This window comes from Kogia breviceps, chromosome 15 (assembly GCF_026419965.1).
Source record: "Kogia breviceps isolate mKogBre1 chromosome 15, mKogBre1 haplotype 1, whole genome shotgun sequence".
Lineage (NCBI taxonomy): Eukaryota > Metazoa > Chordata > Mammalia > Artiodactyla > Physeteridae > Kogia > Kogia breviceps.
Window position 1 is genome coordinate 70110617 of NC_081324.1, and position 17205 is coordinate 70127821.

The window sequence follows — 17205 nt, forward strand, 5'->3', positions numbered from 1 at the left end:
AAGGCAGGTCGCGCAAGCTTACACCTGTAAACTAAACAAGCCCAGCACCTAGAAAGCGTCTCTTTCCGAACGGTTCCAACCAAAGTTCCAGAGCAAACTGTCATTGGCTCCCACTGGGTCACGTGCCCATCCCGTGGCCCAATCACGGTGACTGTTAACCTGGGTCGCTGGTGTCTTCTTCACCTCTGGAATCAGGTGAGTCAACCTCATTGGATGCGTCGATTTGGAGAGGAGGATGGGCAATTCTCTAAACCGAAACTGGGGTGAAAAGGGCAGACTGCCACCTCAGGGAGGAAACGGTCATGACCTGCTGGCCTGCCTCCCCCAGGTTTTGTGTCAAGAGAAGATTCAGGAGCCTGAGGCAGGAAAAGAGCCTCTGCACCTTGAGATCGTTCACCTCCATTAGTCTTGTAATTAGGCGACAGGTAAACAGCCCCAGGAAGTAGGGATGGGGGGCGGTCATCACCCACCGAGTGGGCTTGTGCCAGACTCCGCCCCCCACCCCGGGTGCTGTGGCTGAGTGGCGGCTTCCCAAACTCAAGTCCCTCAGCTGGTGAGCTGGGGGCGATGGCCTGCTTGCGGGGCTGAGTGGGGGAGGAAATGGTTGAGTGCCTGGCGCTGTGCCCAGCTTGACACAAACTTCAATAGATGCTGTTTCTTTACAAAGGGCTGTGGTGATGAGCTTTGTCACTGTAAGCATCATTGCTTTGGTCCTCGTTAGTGATGAATAGGTGTTCCACCCAGCCGCTTATGGCAGGATTTGCAGGAAAAAGCCCAATCTCCCTCTCAATCTCTCTGTCTCTCTCTCTCTCCCTCTTTGTTCGGTAAGACAGTAGTGTGAGGACGCTGCAGACCAGAGAAAGAACCGGAAGGGCGGGGGCGGGTGTGCAGAGCAAGTGAAGAATAAGAAAGAGAAACTTCACACAATGTCTTATCTCACTTTTTACAGCACTTTTTTTTTTTTTTTGGTATTGTCACTGTTTTTCTTTTTTAATTGAAGTATAGTTGATCTACAATGTTGTGTTAGTTTCAGGTGTACAGCAAAGTGATTTAATTATACATATACACATGTATATGTGTGCGTATATATATACTTTTTTACATTCTTTTCCATTATACGTTATTACAAGATATTGGATATAGTTACCTGTGCTATACAGTAGGTCCTCGTTGTTTATCTATTTTATACACAGTAGTGTGTACCTGTTAATCCCAAACTTCTAATTTATCCCTCCCCTTTCCCCTTTGGTAACCATAAGTTTGCTTTCTATGTCTCACAGCACTTTCTCAAGTATCAATTTCCCCGTTATGAGATAAGGAAATTGAGGCTCAGTGAGGCAAAGCACCCTCCCCTCACCCCACACCAAAGATCATCCTGTCTGGAAAACTCAGGATCCAGGATTCAGACTTAGGTGTGTGCAGTCCCAAATGTGTCGCCATCCTTTGTGCCATGCCACCCACTTGGGGTGGGAGTATCTGGGTGATGAGCCTTAGGAGCAGCCACGTGGTTAGTGCTTGCTGTGTGGTCTTAGACAAGTCCCTTTCCCTATCTGGGCTAAGAGGATGCTGGTTTGAGATCCGCAGCCCCCGACCCTTTGGTCGGTCACGTTCTCCAAGTGTGGAATTCTGGATGATGGGTGTTCTGTGCTTACCACTTACTTCTGAACAAATAGCATCAATAATTCAAATTCCCCTTCCTTTATAACCTAGAAGAATTTGTCTCCCAGCAAGATATGAAAAATAATTTCATGCTCTCTTTCCTTCCCTCCCAAGATCACCACTGAAAAATTGTCTCTTTATTGCCTGTCTCTCCAGCCGTCATCTCACATCTGGGGTCCCATTTTTTGTAGTTACCAGTCTCACTCTTGGCTCTGACTGGGGCTGACTCTTAATAGGGCCGCCATCAAATTCCAATGAGGCTCCCCCTATTCATTCATTCATTATGCAAATATTGCCTGCTTTGACCCCAGGAATCCACAGCTTTCCTATGCTAGATGAGAAGTTCCCTAGTTATTCATGCTGAAGTGTGAGAGGCTACTTTCTTAACGATTTTAAAGGAGGACATGAACCTAGCAATTTACTGTTTATAAATCCCATTCGTGCCTAGTATCTCTTTAATCCTCCATGAAACCTTATACAACCCTTAGTGAGCTCAATGCTCATACAGGCTGGGTGGCCTCAGGCAAGTTGCTTGACCTCTCTGAGCCTCAAGTTCTTGATGAGTTTTATAGGGATAATAATAATGTCAAGGAGTTATTGTGAGGTTTAAATTATATCCCATGTGAAAGAAACCAACGCAATATGTATCATCAGTGTCACCATCATCATCGTTAGTATGAGGAAGGCATACCCCAGGTAAGGGGATTGAGGTGGAGATGGGGGGCTATGAAAGCAAAAAGACAGAGAAAGGTAGACTAATACTAATAACAATACTGAGAATGATACCAACAACTTCCACCAACTTTTCCTGAGAGCTTACCAAGTACCTTGTATATGTTCTGGGCACAGGCATGTATAATAATATGTCATTTAACTTTTCACAAACAAAGAGGCGGATATCGTGTTTCCCCTGGTAACAGATGAGGAAACTGAGGTGACAAGCTGGTAAGCCCAGGATGCAAATCCAGGGCTGTGATGGCCTCTGCCTCAGAGGGTGGTACCAACTCAGAGCTGTCAGGGTCAGACAGCTGCCCCTGTATGGTGGGTACAGTTTTAGGGGTACAACCTCCCTACATCCAGTGCCTTCTAGGGTCTCAGGGGCTCAGGGTGAAGACACTTCTGTTTGGAAGATGGTGACCAGGCCCAACCTCCATCCTAGGCCTCAGCAAAACCTCAGAATCCACAGAGATTGACTTCAGGACCCTCTCTCTAAATTGTCCTCATCCCTATGTCTTTCTAATGCCCATTCCCTAGGACTGACCATGAAACCACTTCCTGGATAGTATCCCTGCTCCCATGGCAGCACTTAGCATTTCCACAGTGCCTTTCCTAAAGCCCTGGTGAATGCCGGGACCTAAACGCCCCCCAAACTAATTCATACTAGGCTGTGATTGACTATCACAGCTAACTGCCGATTTTCCCACCTATATTCCTCAGGTCACTCATGATGCAAGATGCTCTGCCAAAAAAATAAAAGATAATAATAGTTGTGTGGTCAAATAAGTTTGAGAAACTCTGAATACTCTATTCTCCCTTCCAGAGTGTCCTAATACACATTAAACTCTTGCAAGCTGTGACAACTCCTGCAGTGTCAACACCAATGGTGCCCAAAGCTATAGGACATAATTTTTTTTCAAGGAACAAAGTAACAATATCCCCAAATGGCCATTGATAAAGCCTAACTGAGGAACCCTGGAGTGTGGGGATAACATCAGTGTCCCTCCAACTAGAATGTAAATCCTTCAAGGGAAGGGATTTGTATCCGATTTGTTCCCTTTTAGATCCTCAATGCCTGTAATAGTGTTTGGTACATAGTACACGTTTGATAAAAGTTTGTCGAATGAATAAATGTATGAATGAATGGAGGTGAGTTGGAGAATGTCAGGAGGTCTGTGTTCTAATCCCAGCTTTGCCTCTAACTCACTGTATGTCCTTGGGCAAGTCCCCATCCCTCCCTGGTTTCCATTTCCCTACACGTAAAAAAGGGATAAGGCTACATTACACGTTTACAGCGGGGGCAGTTGTGCCCCCAAAGAGGTGAAAATTGGTTCTTGAGGAGCAAACAAACCAAAGAACCCCCCAAACCTTATTCTTTTAATGTATAAAGCACAGATATACGTATTGGACATACACAGATATACATTATATCTGTGGTATTAAGATTCCATGGAGGAGAGGGGTGGCAGTTAGGAAAACAATGTCTAAAAAGACTCTGGAGAGTGGCAATAATGAAAAAAAGAGAAACACTAGACTTGATCTAGAAGCTTCCTTCTAGGTCTGACAGTCTATGAATCCCTGATTCTAAGTGAAAGGATTGGTGGGAAATGTCTGAGGGAACAGCTAACAGCAAGAATCAAAAACCTCAGGCAGGGGCCTCCCTGGTGGCGCTGTGGTTGAGAGTCCGCCACCCGATGCAGGGGGACATGGGTTCGTGCCCCGGTCCGGGAAGATCTCACATGCCGCGGAGCAGCTGGGCCCGTGAGCCATGGCCTCTGAGCCTGCGCGTCCAGAGCCTGTGCTCCGCAACGGGAGAAGCCACAACAGTGAGAGGCCTGCGTACCGCAAAAAAAAAAAAAACCTCAGGCAGGAATAAACCTGGTGTTATGGACTGAAGTGTTTCCTCCCCAAATTCACAAATTGAAGTCCAACCCCCCAATACCTCAGAATATAAGGGTATTTGGAGAAAAGGTCTTTTAAGAGGTAGTTAAATTAGGCTTTTAGGGTGGGGCCCTAATCCAAGAGGACTGGGGTCCTTATAAGAAGAGAAAGAAGCACCAGGGGTTGACACACAGAGGCAAGGCCACGGGAGGACACAGGGAGAAGGTGGCCATCTGCAAGCCAAGGAGAGAGCTCTTACCAGAAACCAACCCTGATGGCACATTGATCTTGAACTTCTAGCCTCCAGAACTGTGAGAAAGTAAATTTCTGTTGTTGAAGCCATCCAGTCTGTGCTATTTGGTCTTGGCAAACATAGCGAACGAATACACCTCGGATGTTTAAGGAAGCATCGCTATAGGGACATGAGGTCAGAGAGACCACAGGGGAGGCAAATGATGGCCAGCCTTGTAGGACTAGGAAATGTTTTGTTTTGTTTTTTGGAGTGGAATGGGAAGAGTGGGAGGGTTTTGAGCAGGGGAGCGAAGATCTGCCTTACATTTTTAACAGGACCACTCTGGCTGCTGTGTGGAGAACAGGTTGTTCAGAGGCAAAGGTGGGACCGGGGAAACTGAGGAGGAGAGAGGGGAGGGTGGCGTGGACCAGGGTGGGAACAATGGGGATGGTGATAAGGGACTGGGTTCTGTTACATTTTGAAGGTGCAGACATCAGGATTTGCCAGCGGATTGGATTGTGGGTGTGAGAGTTTTTGGATTATTTCAAAGGTTTGGCCCAGACAGCTGGAAAAGTGTAGCTTTGGTTTGGGATGGATTCTGTTTGAGATGTGCATTAGACATCCACTCGGAGGGTGTCAAGGAGGCAGCTGATATTCAGGGCTGGGATTCAGAGGGGAGGTCTGAGTAGAGACAAGCTCCAAGGATGAACTGCCTCCCCATCCCTCTCCAATCCTCTGCCCCAGGCCTGTTCTTATCTACCCTACAAACCTGTGCTTCCCATCACAGCGCATATCACAGGATACTATAGTTCACTGTAGACTTGTCTGTCTTCCCCATCCAACTGGATGAGAGAAAGGACTTTGTGTATCTTGTTTACCATTTCCCAGGGCCTGGCGCACAGTAGGTCCCAAGCAAATGATTGTTTGAATGAATGGGATGCCACAAAGAGGGGTTAAAAATTACCGAAGTGCAAATGTTCCCAAACACTTCCCTCCCCTTCCTGAGCCAGATAATGTTATCTTTTCCAGCAGGCTGTTCAGAACCCCACCCCTTCCTGATTCTATCAGACTTACTTATGACAGAGGAAGATTGTCTAGAAGAATAGCCAGATGGCTTATGACTGTTAAGACAATCTATATGTACAGAACCAGGAGAGAGAGTAAGGAAGGGTGGGGGTGGGGAATGTATGTGTAGATCTTGCCACTCAGGCTGCAAATGGAACAGGAGTTTATTTCTTTGTTTTAAAAACTTTTAAGGTGGAAGATGTTAAATGAGACTCCAGGGTAGTATGTGTGAGAAAGAACTGGGGAGAGAGAAGAGGAATGTGAGAAGCTTTAGGGGAGAGAACTGGCTCCCTCCATGCATGGCTTTAAAAAACATAAGCTTGGGACAATTTATCAGGAAGACAGCAATCATAAATGTATGTGCTGGGCTTCCCTGGTGGCGCAGTGGTTGAGAATCCGCCTGCCGATGCAGGAGACACGGGTTCGTGCCCCGGTCCAGGAGGATCCCACGTGCCGCGGAGCAGCTGGTCCCCCCGTGAGCCATGGCTGCTGAGCCTGCGCGTCCGGAGCCTGTGCTCCGCAATGGGAGAGGCCACAACAGTGAGAGGCCCGCGTACCGCAAAAAAAAAAAAAAAAAAAAAAAAAAAATGTATGTGCACCTAATAACAGAGCATCAAGATTCTTGAAGAAAAAAACAAATCAGGAGGCAAAACTGGACAAAACTAAAGGGAGAGGCAGATAAAGCCAAATCATAGTAGGAGATACTAACAGCCCTCTCTGAGTGATGGATGAAAAACTGATTTTTAAAAAAATTGGCAAAAGGATATAGAAAAATGTAACCAACATTGTGAACCAGCTCAACCTAATCAACGTTTATAGAACATGATACAGTAAGACCCCAACATACGAACGAGTTCTGTTCTGAGAGTGTGTTCGTAAGTCCAATTTGTAAGTTAGCCTAGGTACCCAACTAATACAGTCAGCTATGTACCGCTGCTTTTACTCTTGTTTCTGGACATCCTAGGCTTAAAATAAAGATACTGTACTACTGTACTCTATACAGTACTGTACAGTAAAGTATACAGAAGCACAACCGCTCGCAGAGGGTGCGCGCACGTGACAATGTACGCCAGACACGTGAACTAACTGACGTGATCGGACATATGAACGCACGTTCGCGTCTTTGAAAGTTTGCAACTTGAAGGTTTGTATGTAGAGGACTTACTGTAGCTAACAACTGCAGGATTTAAACAGTTTTCAAGTCTATCAAAAATAGACCATAAGCTGGGCCATAAAATAAGTTTCCATTCATTAGAATATTGAAGTCTTGAGTATGTTCTCTGACTACAAGGGACGTGAATAACAAATCAATGACAGCAAAATATCTAGAAAATCCCAATAAAATATCTAGAAAATAAATATTTATATACCACACCTTCAACCCATGGGTCAAGGAAAAAGATCAAGGGAGACTAGAAAATATCAAACCGAATGATAATGGAAACACATCAAATCAAAATTTCTGGGAAGCAGCTAATGCAGTACTTGCAGGGAAACTTACAGCTCTCAACGACTATACTGGGGGGAAGGAAAAGAGGGGCCAAAATTAATGACCCAAGAGTCTACCTTTAAAAGCGAGGAAAAAAGAAGAATAAAGTAAACCCCGAGTAAATAGAAGAAAGGAAACACCAAGGATGAGAGCAAAGCTCAGTAAAATAAAACACAAATGACAGAGAAGAATCAACAAAGCTAAAAGTTAGTTCTTTTTTTTTTTTTTTTTTTGCGGTACGCGGGCCTCTCACTGTTGCAGCCTCTCCCGTTGCGGAGCACAGGCTCCGGACGCGCAGGCGCAGCAGCCACGGCTCACGGGCCCAGCCGCTCCGCGGCACGCAGGATCCTCCCGGACCGGGGCACGAACCCGCGTCCCCTGCATCGGCAGGCGGACTCTCGACCACTGCGCCACCAGGGAAGCCCTAAAAAGTTGGTTCTTTGAAGGGATTAATAAAATTGAAAACCACAGGCTAACCCTAGACTTTTTTTTTTTTTTTAATTACTTTTAGTTTTTCGTGCTGACTGTGCATGGACTGGCCCACATGGGTGCTGGGGTCGTACGGGGTTGCAGGGGGAGGCAGAGGAGAGAGCATGTAACAGCCTCCAGAGCTCCTCGGTTCCAGACAAGCACGTGGTCACTGCTCAGCGCTGGCCCCCCTGCTCACTGCTGGATCCTTCGGATGCTCTGCACCTGGAAGGTCTGGGCATGCGAGCCCCACTCCCGGAAATGCTTGTAGTCGCCTGAGTGGTGATCACACTCCAGCACGTACTGAAAGCCTCGGTAGCCAGGAAACTGGGAGCCAACCCAGCTGGAAAAGGGAAGAGGCAGACTGTTACCCTGACGAGACACCGGCATGGTGATCAAGGCAGGGACAAGGGGACCCCGTGCTGCAAACACACTCCAGCCATCCTGGACTTCCTTCCCTGGCACCCCTGCCCCGAAGGTGCCCTGCTCTCCCCACCACTGGGCCCTTTTGATCACGCTTTTCCCTCTGCCAGTAACACCATTCCAACCCTTCTTTGCCTGGTTAAGTTGGATTTATCCTTCAGGTCTCAGCTCAGTCATCACTTCCTCAGGGCGGCCTGACAGCCCCCTATCGTACCTTTGTAGCACTCATGTAGTTAGGTAATTAACAGATGATTTGTAAAAATGTCAGGCTCCTCTGCCAACAGGAAGCTCCTGGGTGCAGGGGTGTGTGTGCCTCGTTCGTCATTATCTGGTGCCTAACATGACACCCAGCACAGAGGAGCTCAATAAATATTTGATGAAGAAAGGGAGGGAGGGGAGGAAGGAAGGAAGGAAAGGACAGAGAGGGATGGATGGAGGGAGAAAGAAGTGGGGAGTCTTGTGCTTTCCCCCTCCTGCCTTCTTCAGGGGTACTTCCAAGGAAAAGGCTATTCTTTCAATTCGTCGACCCCTGCATTGTTCAGGACTAGATAAGGATTGGTGTCTCGTTTTCTGAGCTTCCCTCTCCCTTTCTGTAAGAGGGAGGTGGACTCAAGAATCACAAGAGGTCCATCCTACTCTGAAACAAGATCCTCTGGTGCTTCCCGAGAAAACTAAAAAAATAAAGTAACCCTACCTCCCACCTTTGCCCCTTCCAGCCAGGAGCCAAGGGGCACCTCAGAAGGTGACTCTCATATCCTATATAACTGAGGATCTCACACCTCAGCCACCCCCTGGGTGAAAAGGGTGGGAAGGGTCAGTGAGTCCTGGGCTTGAAGCTGGATTCAGTTACCTACCTGCTGTTGGATGTGGAGCAAGTTCCTTAACCCACATCTGTTTGTTTACCGCTGGGCATCCATCCTTTCCTCTTCTGGTGACAGACCCTGTCACATCCACCTGCCTCAGTCAATGTGGGAAAATCCTCACTCTAGCAATGAGCATGTGACCAGGTCTAGCCAACCAGAGCACCCCATTCCTGTGGGCATGGTGATTAGTTTCGAGTTGAACCCGTGACCCAAGCTGGACCAATGAGAGCCTTTCCTGGAACCTTTCGTGGAATCACTGAGAAAAAGACACTCTCTTTCCCTGGCACTGGCTGGAATATAAGGATGAAGCTGCCATCTTATCTTCACATGAGAAGAGCTTGCCTAAGAATACAGCCACACTGAGGCAGGCAGAGCAAGAGGGGGAGAAAGACAGAGCCCTACTGTTACAGCTGGATCCAGCTGTGCCTGAAGCTAGTTACAGGGGCCAATAAATAACCTTTGAGCTTAATATCAGTGTGATCTGCGTGTCCACTACTGGAATCCCAGAACTGTTGCCTGATAGCTCCCTGGGCCTCAGTATCCTCCTCTGGAATGTGGGCAGCAGATCTCCAAAGTCCCCAGCATACTGTTTTCACAGGAGGTGTCCCCATCCCTCTCAACATCCTCTCTGTCCCTGCCAAGCAGAGCCTCGCATCCACTTACGCCCCCGAGTGGACGTGGAAGGAGCCCACTTCATTGCCATCCCAGCCCATGGCCTGGAGGGAGGGGTAGTCATCGCTCAGCTCTCCTTTCTTGCCCAGGAAGTTCTCTTGCTCAAAGATGGTCAGCCTCGAGTCGCGGTGGTTCTGCCGGTACAGGGAACAAAGTCAGAGCATCAGGTCCTCGGTCGGAAACCCAGCAGCCTCTGCTGGCCCCTACACCCTTGTTCTTGTCTCCAAAATCAGCCTTCCTTCAAACTTTCTGGAAGTACAGTAAGGCAACAGGCACCAGAAACCTTACAAGAGGTGTACTGCTTGTCCTTCCAGAAATTCCTGTTTCAGAAATTTACACAAAGAAGATAATCAAGGAAAAAAGAAGCCTTGTTGATAACAGGAGGGGGCGAGGGAGGGGGAAGGGAAGGGGGAAGAGAAGGGAAAAAACAACCTGAATAGCCGATAACAGAGGATCAGATGCTACACTGGGATATTGCACTACGGTTAAGAGAAGGGTGTGGAGATCTGGGTTCGAATCCTGACTCGCCACTTAGCCGCTGACTGAGCTTAATCATCTAAAGAAAAAAAGTATGAGGGATTTCCCTGGTGGTGCAGTGGTTAAGAATCCTCCTGCCAATGCAGGGGACACGGGTTCGAGCCCGGGTCCGGGAAGATCCCACTTCCCGCGGAGCAACTAAGCCCGTGTGCCACAACTACTGAGCCCGCGTGCCACAACTACTGAAGCCCGCGTGCCTAGAGCCCGAGCTCCGCAGCAAGAGAAGCCACCGCAGTGAGCAGTCCGCGCACCTCAATGAAGAGTAGCCCCTGCTCGCTGCAACTAGAGAAAGCCTGCGCGCAGCGACAAAGACCCAATGCAGCCAGAAATAAATAAATAGATTTATTTTTAAAAAACCGAAAACACGTCACACAGCATTTCTGAGCCTGTTTCCGCATCTCTAAAATGAAACTAACCACATCTGCTTTTCAGGATTGTTTTGAGAACGAAATGAAACCAGAAGTTGTAAACTGGATAAAGGCAGGAATTGCGTCTGTGAGAGTCCTTCCGAGTCCCGGTATTGGCGCAACGCCCGGGCTGCTTGTGAAACCAATGAATATTCACCAAATGATATACTAGGGCGCTATGGAAAATGATGCCATAGGTGAGATTTAATCATCTGGGAGCATGATTGTGATATACTTGCAGAGGGAGAAAAGCGTTAGGTTCGTTATGATTCAATTTTTATAACCGAGTGACATGCATGTATAGATATATAGATATAGATGGATATACAGATCTAGACATAGATACTGATATCAACACTGCAGATATAATCTTTGGGTAGCATATAAGACCAAGGAAATCTCCAGCACTGATAACAGTGCGCTTCTGTCTCAGAGGTGTGGGTATAAGTGACTTTTATTTTCTTATTCGGCCATATCAGGTTTTTCCCTGAACTTTAGGTGATAAATATGTGTGCCGTGTGATTTAAAATCCATAAAAGTTGTTTTTGAAGGGAAAAAAGTCCAACTTTCCAAGCCTCAGTTTTTTCATCTGTAAGATGGGAGTAATAATGCCCACCTCCACCCATGCTGTGTAAACAGTAGCAAAAATATAAAATCAAGAACACCGATAATGAATGAGGAACAAGAAATAGCACGCTCCTTCCTCACTTGCCCTGGCACCCGGACTCTCCCGCTGTCCCTCAGTCATGAAAAGAAGGACACAAAACACGGAGGCGCTCATATTATAACCAAAGTTGCAATGGGCAGAACGTCTGTGGAGGGCTCTGTCCAGATGCTATACGTACATCCTTTTGCCCCGCCACAGAGGTACTGTGGCCCCATTTCAAGATGAAGAGACTGAGGCTCAGGGGAGGGACTGCCACCTCACACAGCTTGAAGCAGTGACACGAGAATTTGAACTCCGGGACATCTGGTTCCCAAACCCCCACTGGAGGGCCTCAGACCCCCCCCCCGCCCAGGCCCAGGCAGTGGTAGGACTCACAGCGCAGGCCACAGGCCGGAAGGAGGTGAGCCTCTCGGCGGGGTAGGACGTGTTGCCACTCCAGGCATCCCAGGACGGGTACTCACCCCGTTCCAGCACATACTGCTGCCCTTGGAAACCCGCGTGCTCAAAACCCACCCACCTGCAGACAGACGGTAGAGAGTACAAGAGGTTAAGAGGCCCCCCCCCCCCGAGCTCTAAACCAGTGGTTATCAGGCAGGGGTGACTTTGGTCCCCAAGGAGGCATTTAACAACGTCTGCAGGCATTTTTTAGTCGTCATGCAGGGAGGAGGGAGCAGAGGGTTTTGCAGCTGGCATTTAGTGAGTAGAGGCCAGGGATGCAGCTAAACATCCTCCAATGCACAGGACAGCCCCCCAGCACAGAACCACCCGGCCCCAAACATCCAACCTGTCGACATGGAGAAGTCCAATCTAGACCTAGTAGCCCACTGCCTCGCTGCGCATCCTTGTAGGTAGGGGACCGGCTCCGTGCAGGTACCTGGCACTCTTGCACGTGTCTCTCTAGGCCATGTAGATGAGGCTTGACCACATGCTGACTTAAGCCTTGGCCATCTCATTACTCTCTCTCTCTTAACAAAACATATCTCATGCTCAGAGCCTCAGTCAGGCAACAATGTTCAACTACAGAATGCTAGTATTTTTTTTCTTTTTTTACTATATTTAGTTATAGTTACCTTCTACTTTTGGTGAGTGATATTGGCTTTTGATTTGTGCTTAAGAGGGACATTTCAGACCCAACACTGGGTTTTAAAGGTCTGCCCCCGCAGGGCTGCCTCATCCAGTGGGAAGGCTCTGTGTGAATGGCGCCCCTTACGTTTGAGCAGTGCACAACCTGCACGACCTTACACTGTCATCCTGCACTCTCCCCAGCATCTCAGACCCAAGGAAGGCACACCGGTACAGTTAGAGTCTGGGAAGATAACACCCAGAACATATAAAAGTCCCAGCACCCCTCTCTAGATCACTTCCTGTCTCCCCCACCCCGATTCCAATCCCCCTGGACTCACGCTCCACTCAGCACTTTCAAAGATCGCACAGTCTCAAAACCAAGCTCCAGCACACTGGGGCACTCAGCTGTGAACTCATGCCGCCGGCCTTGGAAGCCCTCCTCATCCCACACCACGATCTGTGCCGGAGAGAAAAGATGGAGATGCGCATCAGAGTCCCATGAGCGGTTAGGGCTTCACCCCAGGACTCAGCGCGGGGCAGATCAGGTAAAGCAGGGATTGCAAACTCAGATGCCTCCAGGGGCCAGGAAAGGAGCGTGAGGGCTGAGAACCCAGGAGCACGACAGGCCCTGTGGAAGTGGGGGGCGTCTGCTCAGCGCCACCTACTGTTGCCACGTGATAATGCGACCAACCGTTCAATTTCCCAAGACAACCCCTAATTCTGGACTTTTCTGTGGACCTTCCATGTTTTCAAAGGCTGATGACAAACTCAAACGTTGGTTTTTTTTTTTTTTTTTTTCTTTTTTAACACAGAGGAAGTCAAAGAAATCATGCCCAGAGACTATGTGCAATTACCAGTTTGCCATCTCTGCCAGAGAGACCGTTGAATTTGGGACCATAGGACACAAGTTCAAATCAAGACCCCAGTGTGTGAACTGGGGCAAGACCCTCTCCCTCTTGGAGCCTTGACTGCATCCTCTGTGAAATGGGCCCTCATTAACCGCCTGCCAGGGGTGAGGCGGGGATTCAATGAAGGTGGGGGCGGTCGTCCCCAGGACCTGGGTTCGACCTGTGCCCTCCCACTTCGCAGACATCGCCTCCCTCCCATGCCTCTTCCTACCTTCCAGTGTCCCGCTGACTTGGTGCACTGCAGAGACATGTTGCTTGTTTCCTACACAAGAGAAGAACGTGATAAGCTTCTGCCCTGACTCTGCTCCCCTCCTTGAGGCTGAAGCCTAGTTTGGGCTGATTGGGATCCAGATGGGGTCCAGATGTGCCTGAGGTTGGGGGCAAAGTGCGGCTTTGGCCTGTCCCTCTCCTACCCTTTCCATCTGTGACCAATACCATCTCCTTTTCTTCCATCCTAGCGCTGTCTCAAAATGTGCCCACCCTGGGTCCCATTCCTCTAAGCCTTGCTCTGTATTGTTTTATCTGCTCACTATGGGAAAATTTCCGTGGCTGCTGGTGGGCGGATGTTTCACCCCAGGCAAGAACCAAGGTGCTCAGCTTAAGAGAGCCTCCCAAAGACAGCATCTGACCCAAAAAGGGAACTCTAATAGTGGAAGTTGAGGCAACAGGATTGCAGGAATAATTCTGGTTTTAAATGGGGGTTGCAGGTACTGGTCTTGATGTCTGGTTGCTAGTTAGGGTGCCTTGGGGTTAGGATGAGGATGGCATTCAGGATGGCACAGTGATGTCCCCAGGATTGGGGACCTGGGCTCCCCTCCCTCCCAGGATGCTCACCCAGAGCTCAGATCCCACCCCTTCTCCGAGCCTGGGACTTACCGAGATGGACCCAGAGAACATGCCAGACCTGGCACCAGCGGAGGTCAGGCTCTTATAGGCAGGGAGGAGAGAGGGCCCCTGGGGGAAAGAGCCCTGACTCAGCAAGCGAGCGACAGGAACAAAAGCCAGCCCTGGCTGGAACTCCAATAGAGAGGTGTCAGCAGCATTGGCTTCAGCTGGGAGGGAAAGGTCAGGTTGCACCCACTCAGGGATTACCCATGAGGAAGGCAAGAGGAGGAAGGTCTGCCTTAATCAGCTCCATGGGACTCCTGACTGGAGAAGGATAATGAGCGGTTGACACAGAGTCTAAAAACCTTGTCCTTCCTAGCTGTGTGACCTGGGACAGGTCGTTTCCCCTATTTCTTCCTGGAAAACGGGACAAGAACAAACTATATCACAGGACTGGTGTGAGATTATGTAACATGCCTGGAACAGACATTCAACAAATGCCTATACGTTTCCCTCTCCCACGTCCCTTCCTCTTCCGGTGGGGGCAATCAGGGTAGGCTTCATGGTGGAGGTGGCATTGAAACTAGGCTCTGAAGGGTGAGGAGGGTTTGTACGAAGTGAGATGGAAGGAAATGCTTTCGCTAGGCAAATCTGCAGAGGTAGGAATATGGGGCTGGTGGCCTGATGGTGCTGGAGTTCAGGGACCCTGAAGGAGAGCAGAGAGACACAGGCAGGAAAGGTGGCTGGGCCAGGGCCTCCAGGGCCCACAAAGCTCAGAGAGGAGTCCAGAGGGCTCTGTGGGCAGAATGAAGGAGGTGGTGGGTGTGAACACGCTTTGCAAACTGTACCGCACCTGCTGAATATCCAGGCTTTGTAAAATTCGCTTTGTGCGCCCTCTCCCCACACTCCCACCCTCTGAGTTGGCCCAAGAGGGGGCTTTCACAGCATGGGAAAGAGCATGGCTGGAAACTAGATCGCTCTGGGTGACCTGGAGGATGTCCGATGTCAGCTCATGGCATTTAAAATGGCAATATTAGTTCCCTCCTGAGAGGGTTAAATGTAGCCCTATCAAATGCATAACTTTAACATTAGGTTGCCATGAAGATGAAAGGCTAAGAATGTAGGCTCTGTAGCCAGACTGCCTGGGGTTGTGTCCCACTCTTGTTGGCTGGGTAACCTTGAGTATGTTATTTAATCTCTCTGAGCCTCAGTTTCCTCATATGTAAAATGGGTATAACAAGGTAAATTGGGTTTAGCCTAAGAGATAGGGGTATTGTGAGGGTAAGTGTGAATTACACATGAACAACACTTGCTGTTCTGGAACTTTGCCTGCAACATAACATTCATCATGTGTCTCCATCATCATTGTCATCATCATTGCTAATAAAAAAAAATTACTATTGACACATCTGCACTCCCATGTTTGTTACAGCTTTATTCACAATAGCCAAGAAGTGAAAATAACCTAATTATCCATCAATGGATGAGTGGATAAAGAAGAGGTGGTATATAGATATAATGGAATATTATTCAGCCTTGAAAAAGAAGGAAATCCTGCCATTTGCAACAGCATGGCTAGACCTTGAAGGCATTATGCTAAGTGAAATAAATCAGACAGAGAAAGACAAATACTGTATGATTTCACTTACATATGGCATCTTAAAAAGACAAAATCAGGGATTCCTTGGTGGCGCAGTGGTTGAAAGTTCGCCTGCCGATGCAGGGGACACGGGTTCGTGCCCCGGTCCGGGAGGATCCCACGTGCTGCGGAGCGGCTGGGCCCGTGAGCCATGGCCGCTGAGCCTGCGCGACTGGAGCCTGTGCTCCGCAACGGGAGAGGCCACAGCAGTGAGAGGCCTGCGTACCACACACACACACAAAAAAGACAAAATCAGAGAAGTGGAGAGTAAAATGGTGGTTGCCAGGGGCTGGGAGGTGGGGGAAACAGGGAGATGGTGCTCAAAGGGTATAAACTTCCAGTTAAAACAAGTTTGGGGACCTAATGTACAATGAATGTATAATGTACATTGTATAATCACCTAATGGTGATTATAGCTAATACGTATCATATACTTGAATGTTGCTTAGAGAGCAGATCTTACATGTTTTCCCCACAACAAAATAAATGGTAACTATGGGATGGGATGGAGGTAGCAATCATTTTGCAACTTGTAAATGTATCAAATCAACATATGGCACACCTTACACTTACACTATGTTGTGTGTCATTTATATTTCACTAAAGCTGGGGAACATGATTACTCTTAAATACAGGAGGGCATCGTTTTTAAGAGCTTGGGTTCAGGAGTTCAAAAGATGTGACTGGGACCTCCCTGGCGGTCCAGAGGTTCAGACTTTGCCTTCCAATGCAGGGGGTGTGGGTTCGATCCCTGATTGGGGAGCTAAGATCCCACATGCCTTGTGGCCAAAACCCCAAATAAATAAATAAATAAAACAGAAGCGATATTGTAACAAATTCAATAAAGACTTAAAAAAAAAAGGTCCACATCCAAAAAAAAAAAAAAAAAAGATGTGACTCCCAATTCCATTTTACAGATGAGGAAACAGGCTGAGAGAGGAGAAAGGGACTTGCCTCGGTTTCCTCATCTGCAAAGAGGATTAACCTCAGAGTCCCCCCCATCATAATGAGGATTATAGGAGCCAAGTCAGTCAGATGCTCCCAGTGGAGCCATCCAGCATGGGGCCGAGCACCCCCTACCACTTCCCTCACTGTTTGGCTGGCAGCCCATTACCACGGGGAATCATGGAACTGCCCCAGACATCTTGACCTTGAAACCCAGACCTGTGGGTGGCCCCTACCACAGGCATCTTGGCCCCCATTACAGTGGCTGCCCCATCCTGCGGTCTCTGGCCCCCTCCCAGGCCTTGGCCCAGGATGAAAGGCTGAGGGGGAGGCCAGGAAGTGAGGCGGGGGGGGGGGAGGGGTGGAAGGTCAGAAGGCAGAGCTGGCCCCAGGCCACGGTGACCTCAAGGCGCAGCTGGGCTCCGCGGGGAATCTGGGTTCCTGGACCCCCATAGAAGAAGCAAAAACCTATGCAGAACCCCCTCTCCCCGCCCCACCACCACCTGGGGCCAGGGAGTCAGACTGCAGGCTGGCCTGGCCCAGCAGCACCCCTGGGTCCCTCCAGCCCTGGCTCTACTATGAGTTCACCCTGTGTGACCTTGTTGAAGTCCATTGTTCTACCTGGGCCTCAGTTTCTCCATTTGTGATGTGGGGGGATTGAATGATGTGACTTCTGGCATCTGTTCCATTGCTCTGACTCTTTATTGCTCTGCCTGACATCCGTCTCTCTCTCTCTCTCTGTC

At 48.8% G+C, this 17205-nt stretch overlaps 1 protein-coding gene across 1 annotated transcript; it reads right to left on the minus strand.

The window, feature by feature from the left end:
- Positions 1-7683: 7683 nt before the first annotated feature.
- CRYBA4 (crystallin beta A4) lies at positions 7684-13950 on the minus strand. The gene is made up of 6 exons (XM_059039531.2): positions 13930-13950; positions 13265-13315; positions 12484-12602; positions 11456-11597; positions 9461-9603; positions 7684-7854 (listed from the first exon to the last, which is right to left on the minus strand). The coding sequence occupies exons 1-6, from the start codon at positions 13948-13950 to the stop codon at positions 7707-7709; spliced, it is 624 nt and encodes a 207-aa protein (XP_058895514.1). The 3' UTR covers positions 7684-7706.
- Positions 13951-17205: the final 3255 nt, after the last annotated feature.

Bases quoted from the DNA above. Each gene is read 5' to 3' on its own strand.
- CRYBA4 (XM_059039531.2), bottom strand. From the start codon at position 13,950: ATGTTCTCTGGGTCCATCTCG. The intron at 12,603-13,264 runs GTAGGAAGAGGC...TCTCCGGCACAG, and splicing joins AGTCAGCGGGACACTGGAAG to ATCGTGGTGTGGGATGAGGA. The intron at 11,598-12,483 runs GTGAGTCCAGGG...GTCTGTCTGCAG, and splicing joins TTGAAAGTGCTGAGTGGAGC to GTGGGTGGGTTTTGAGCACG.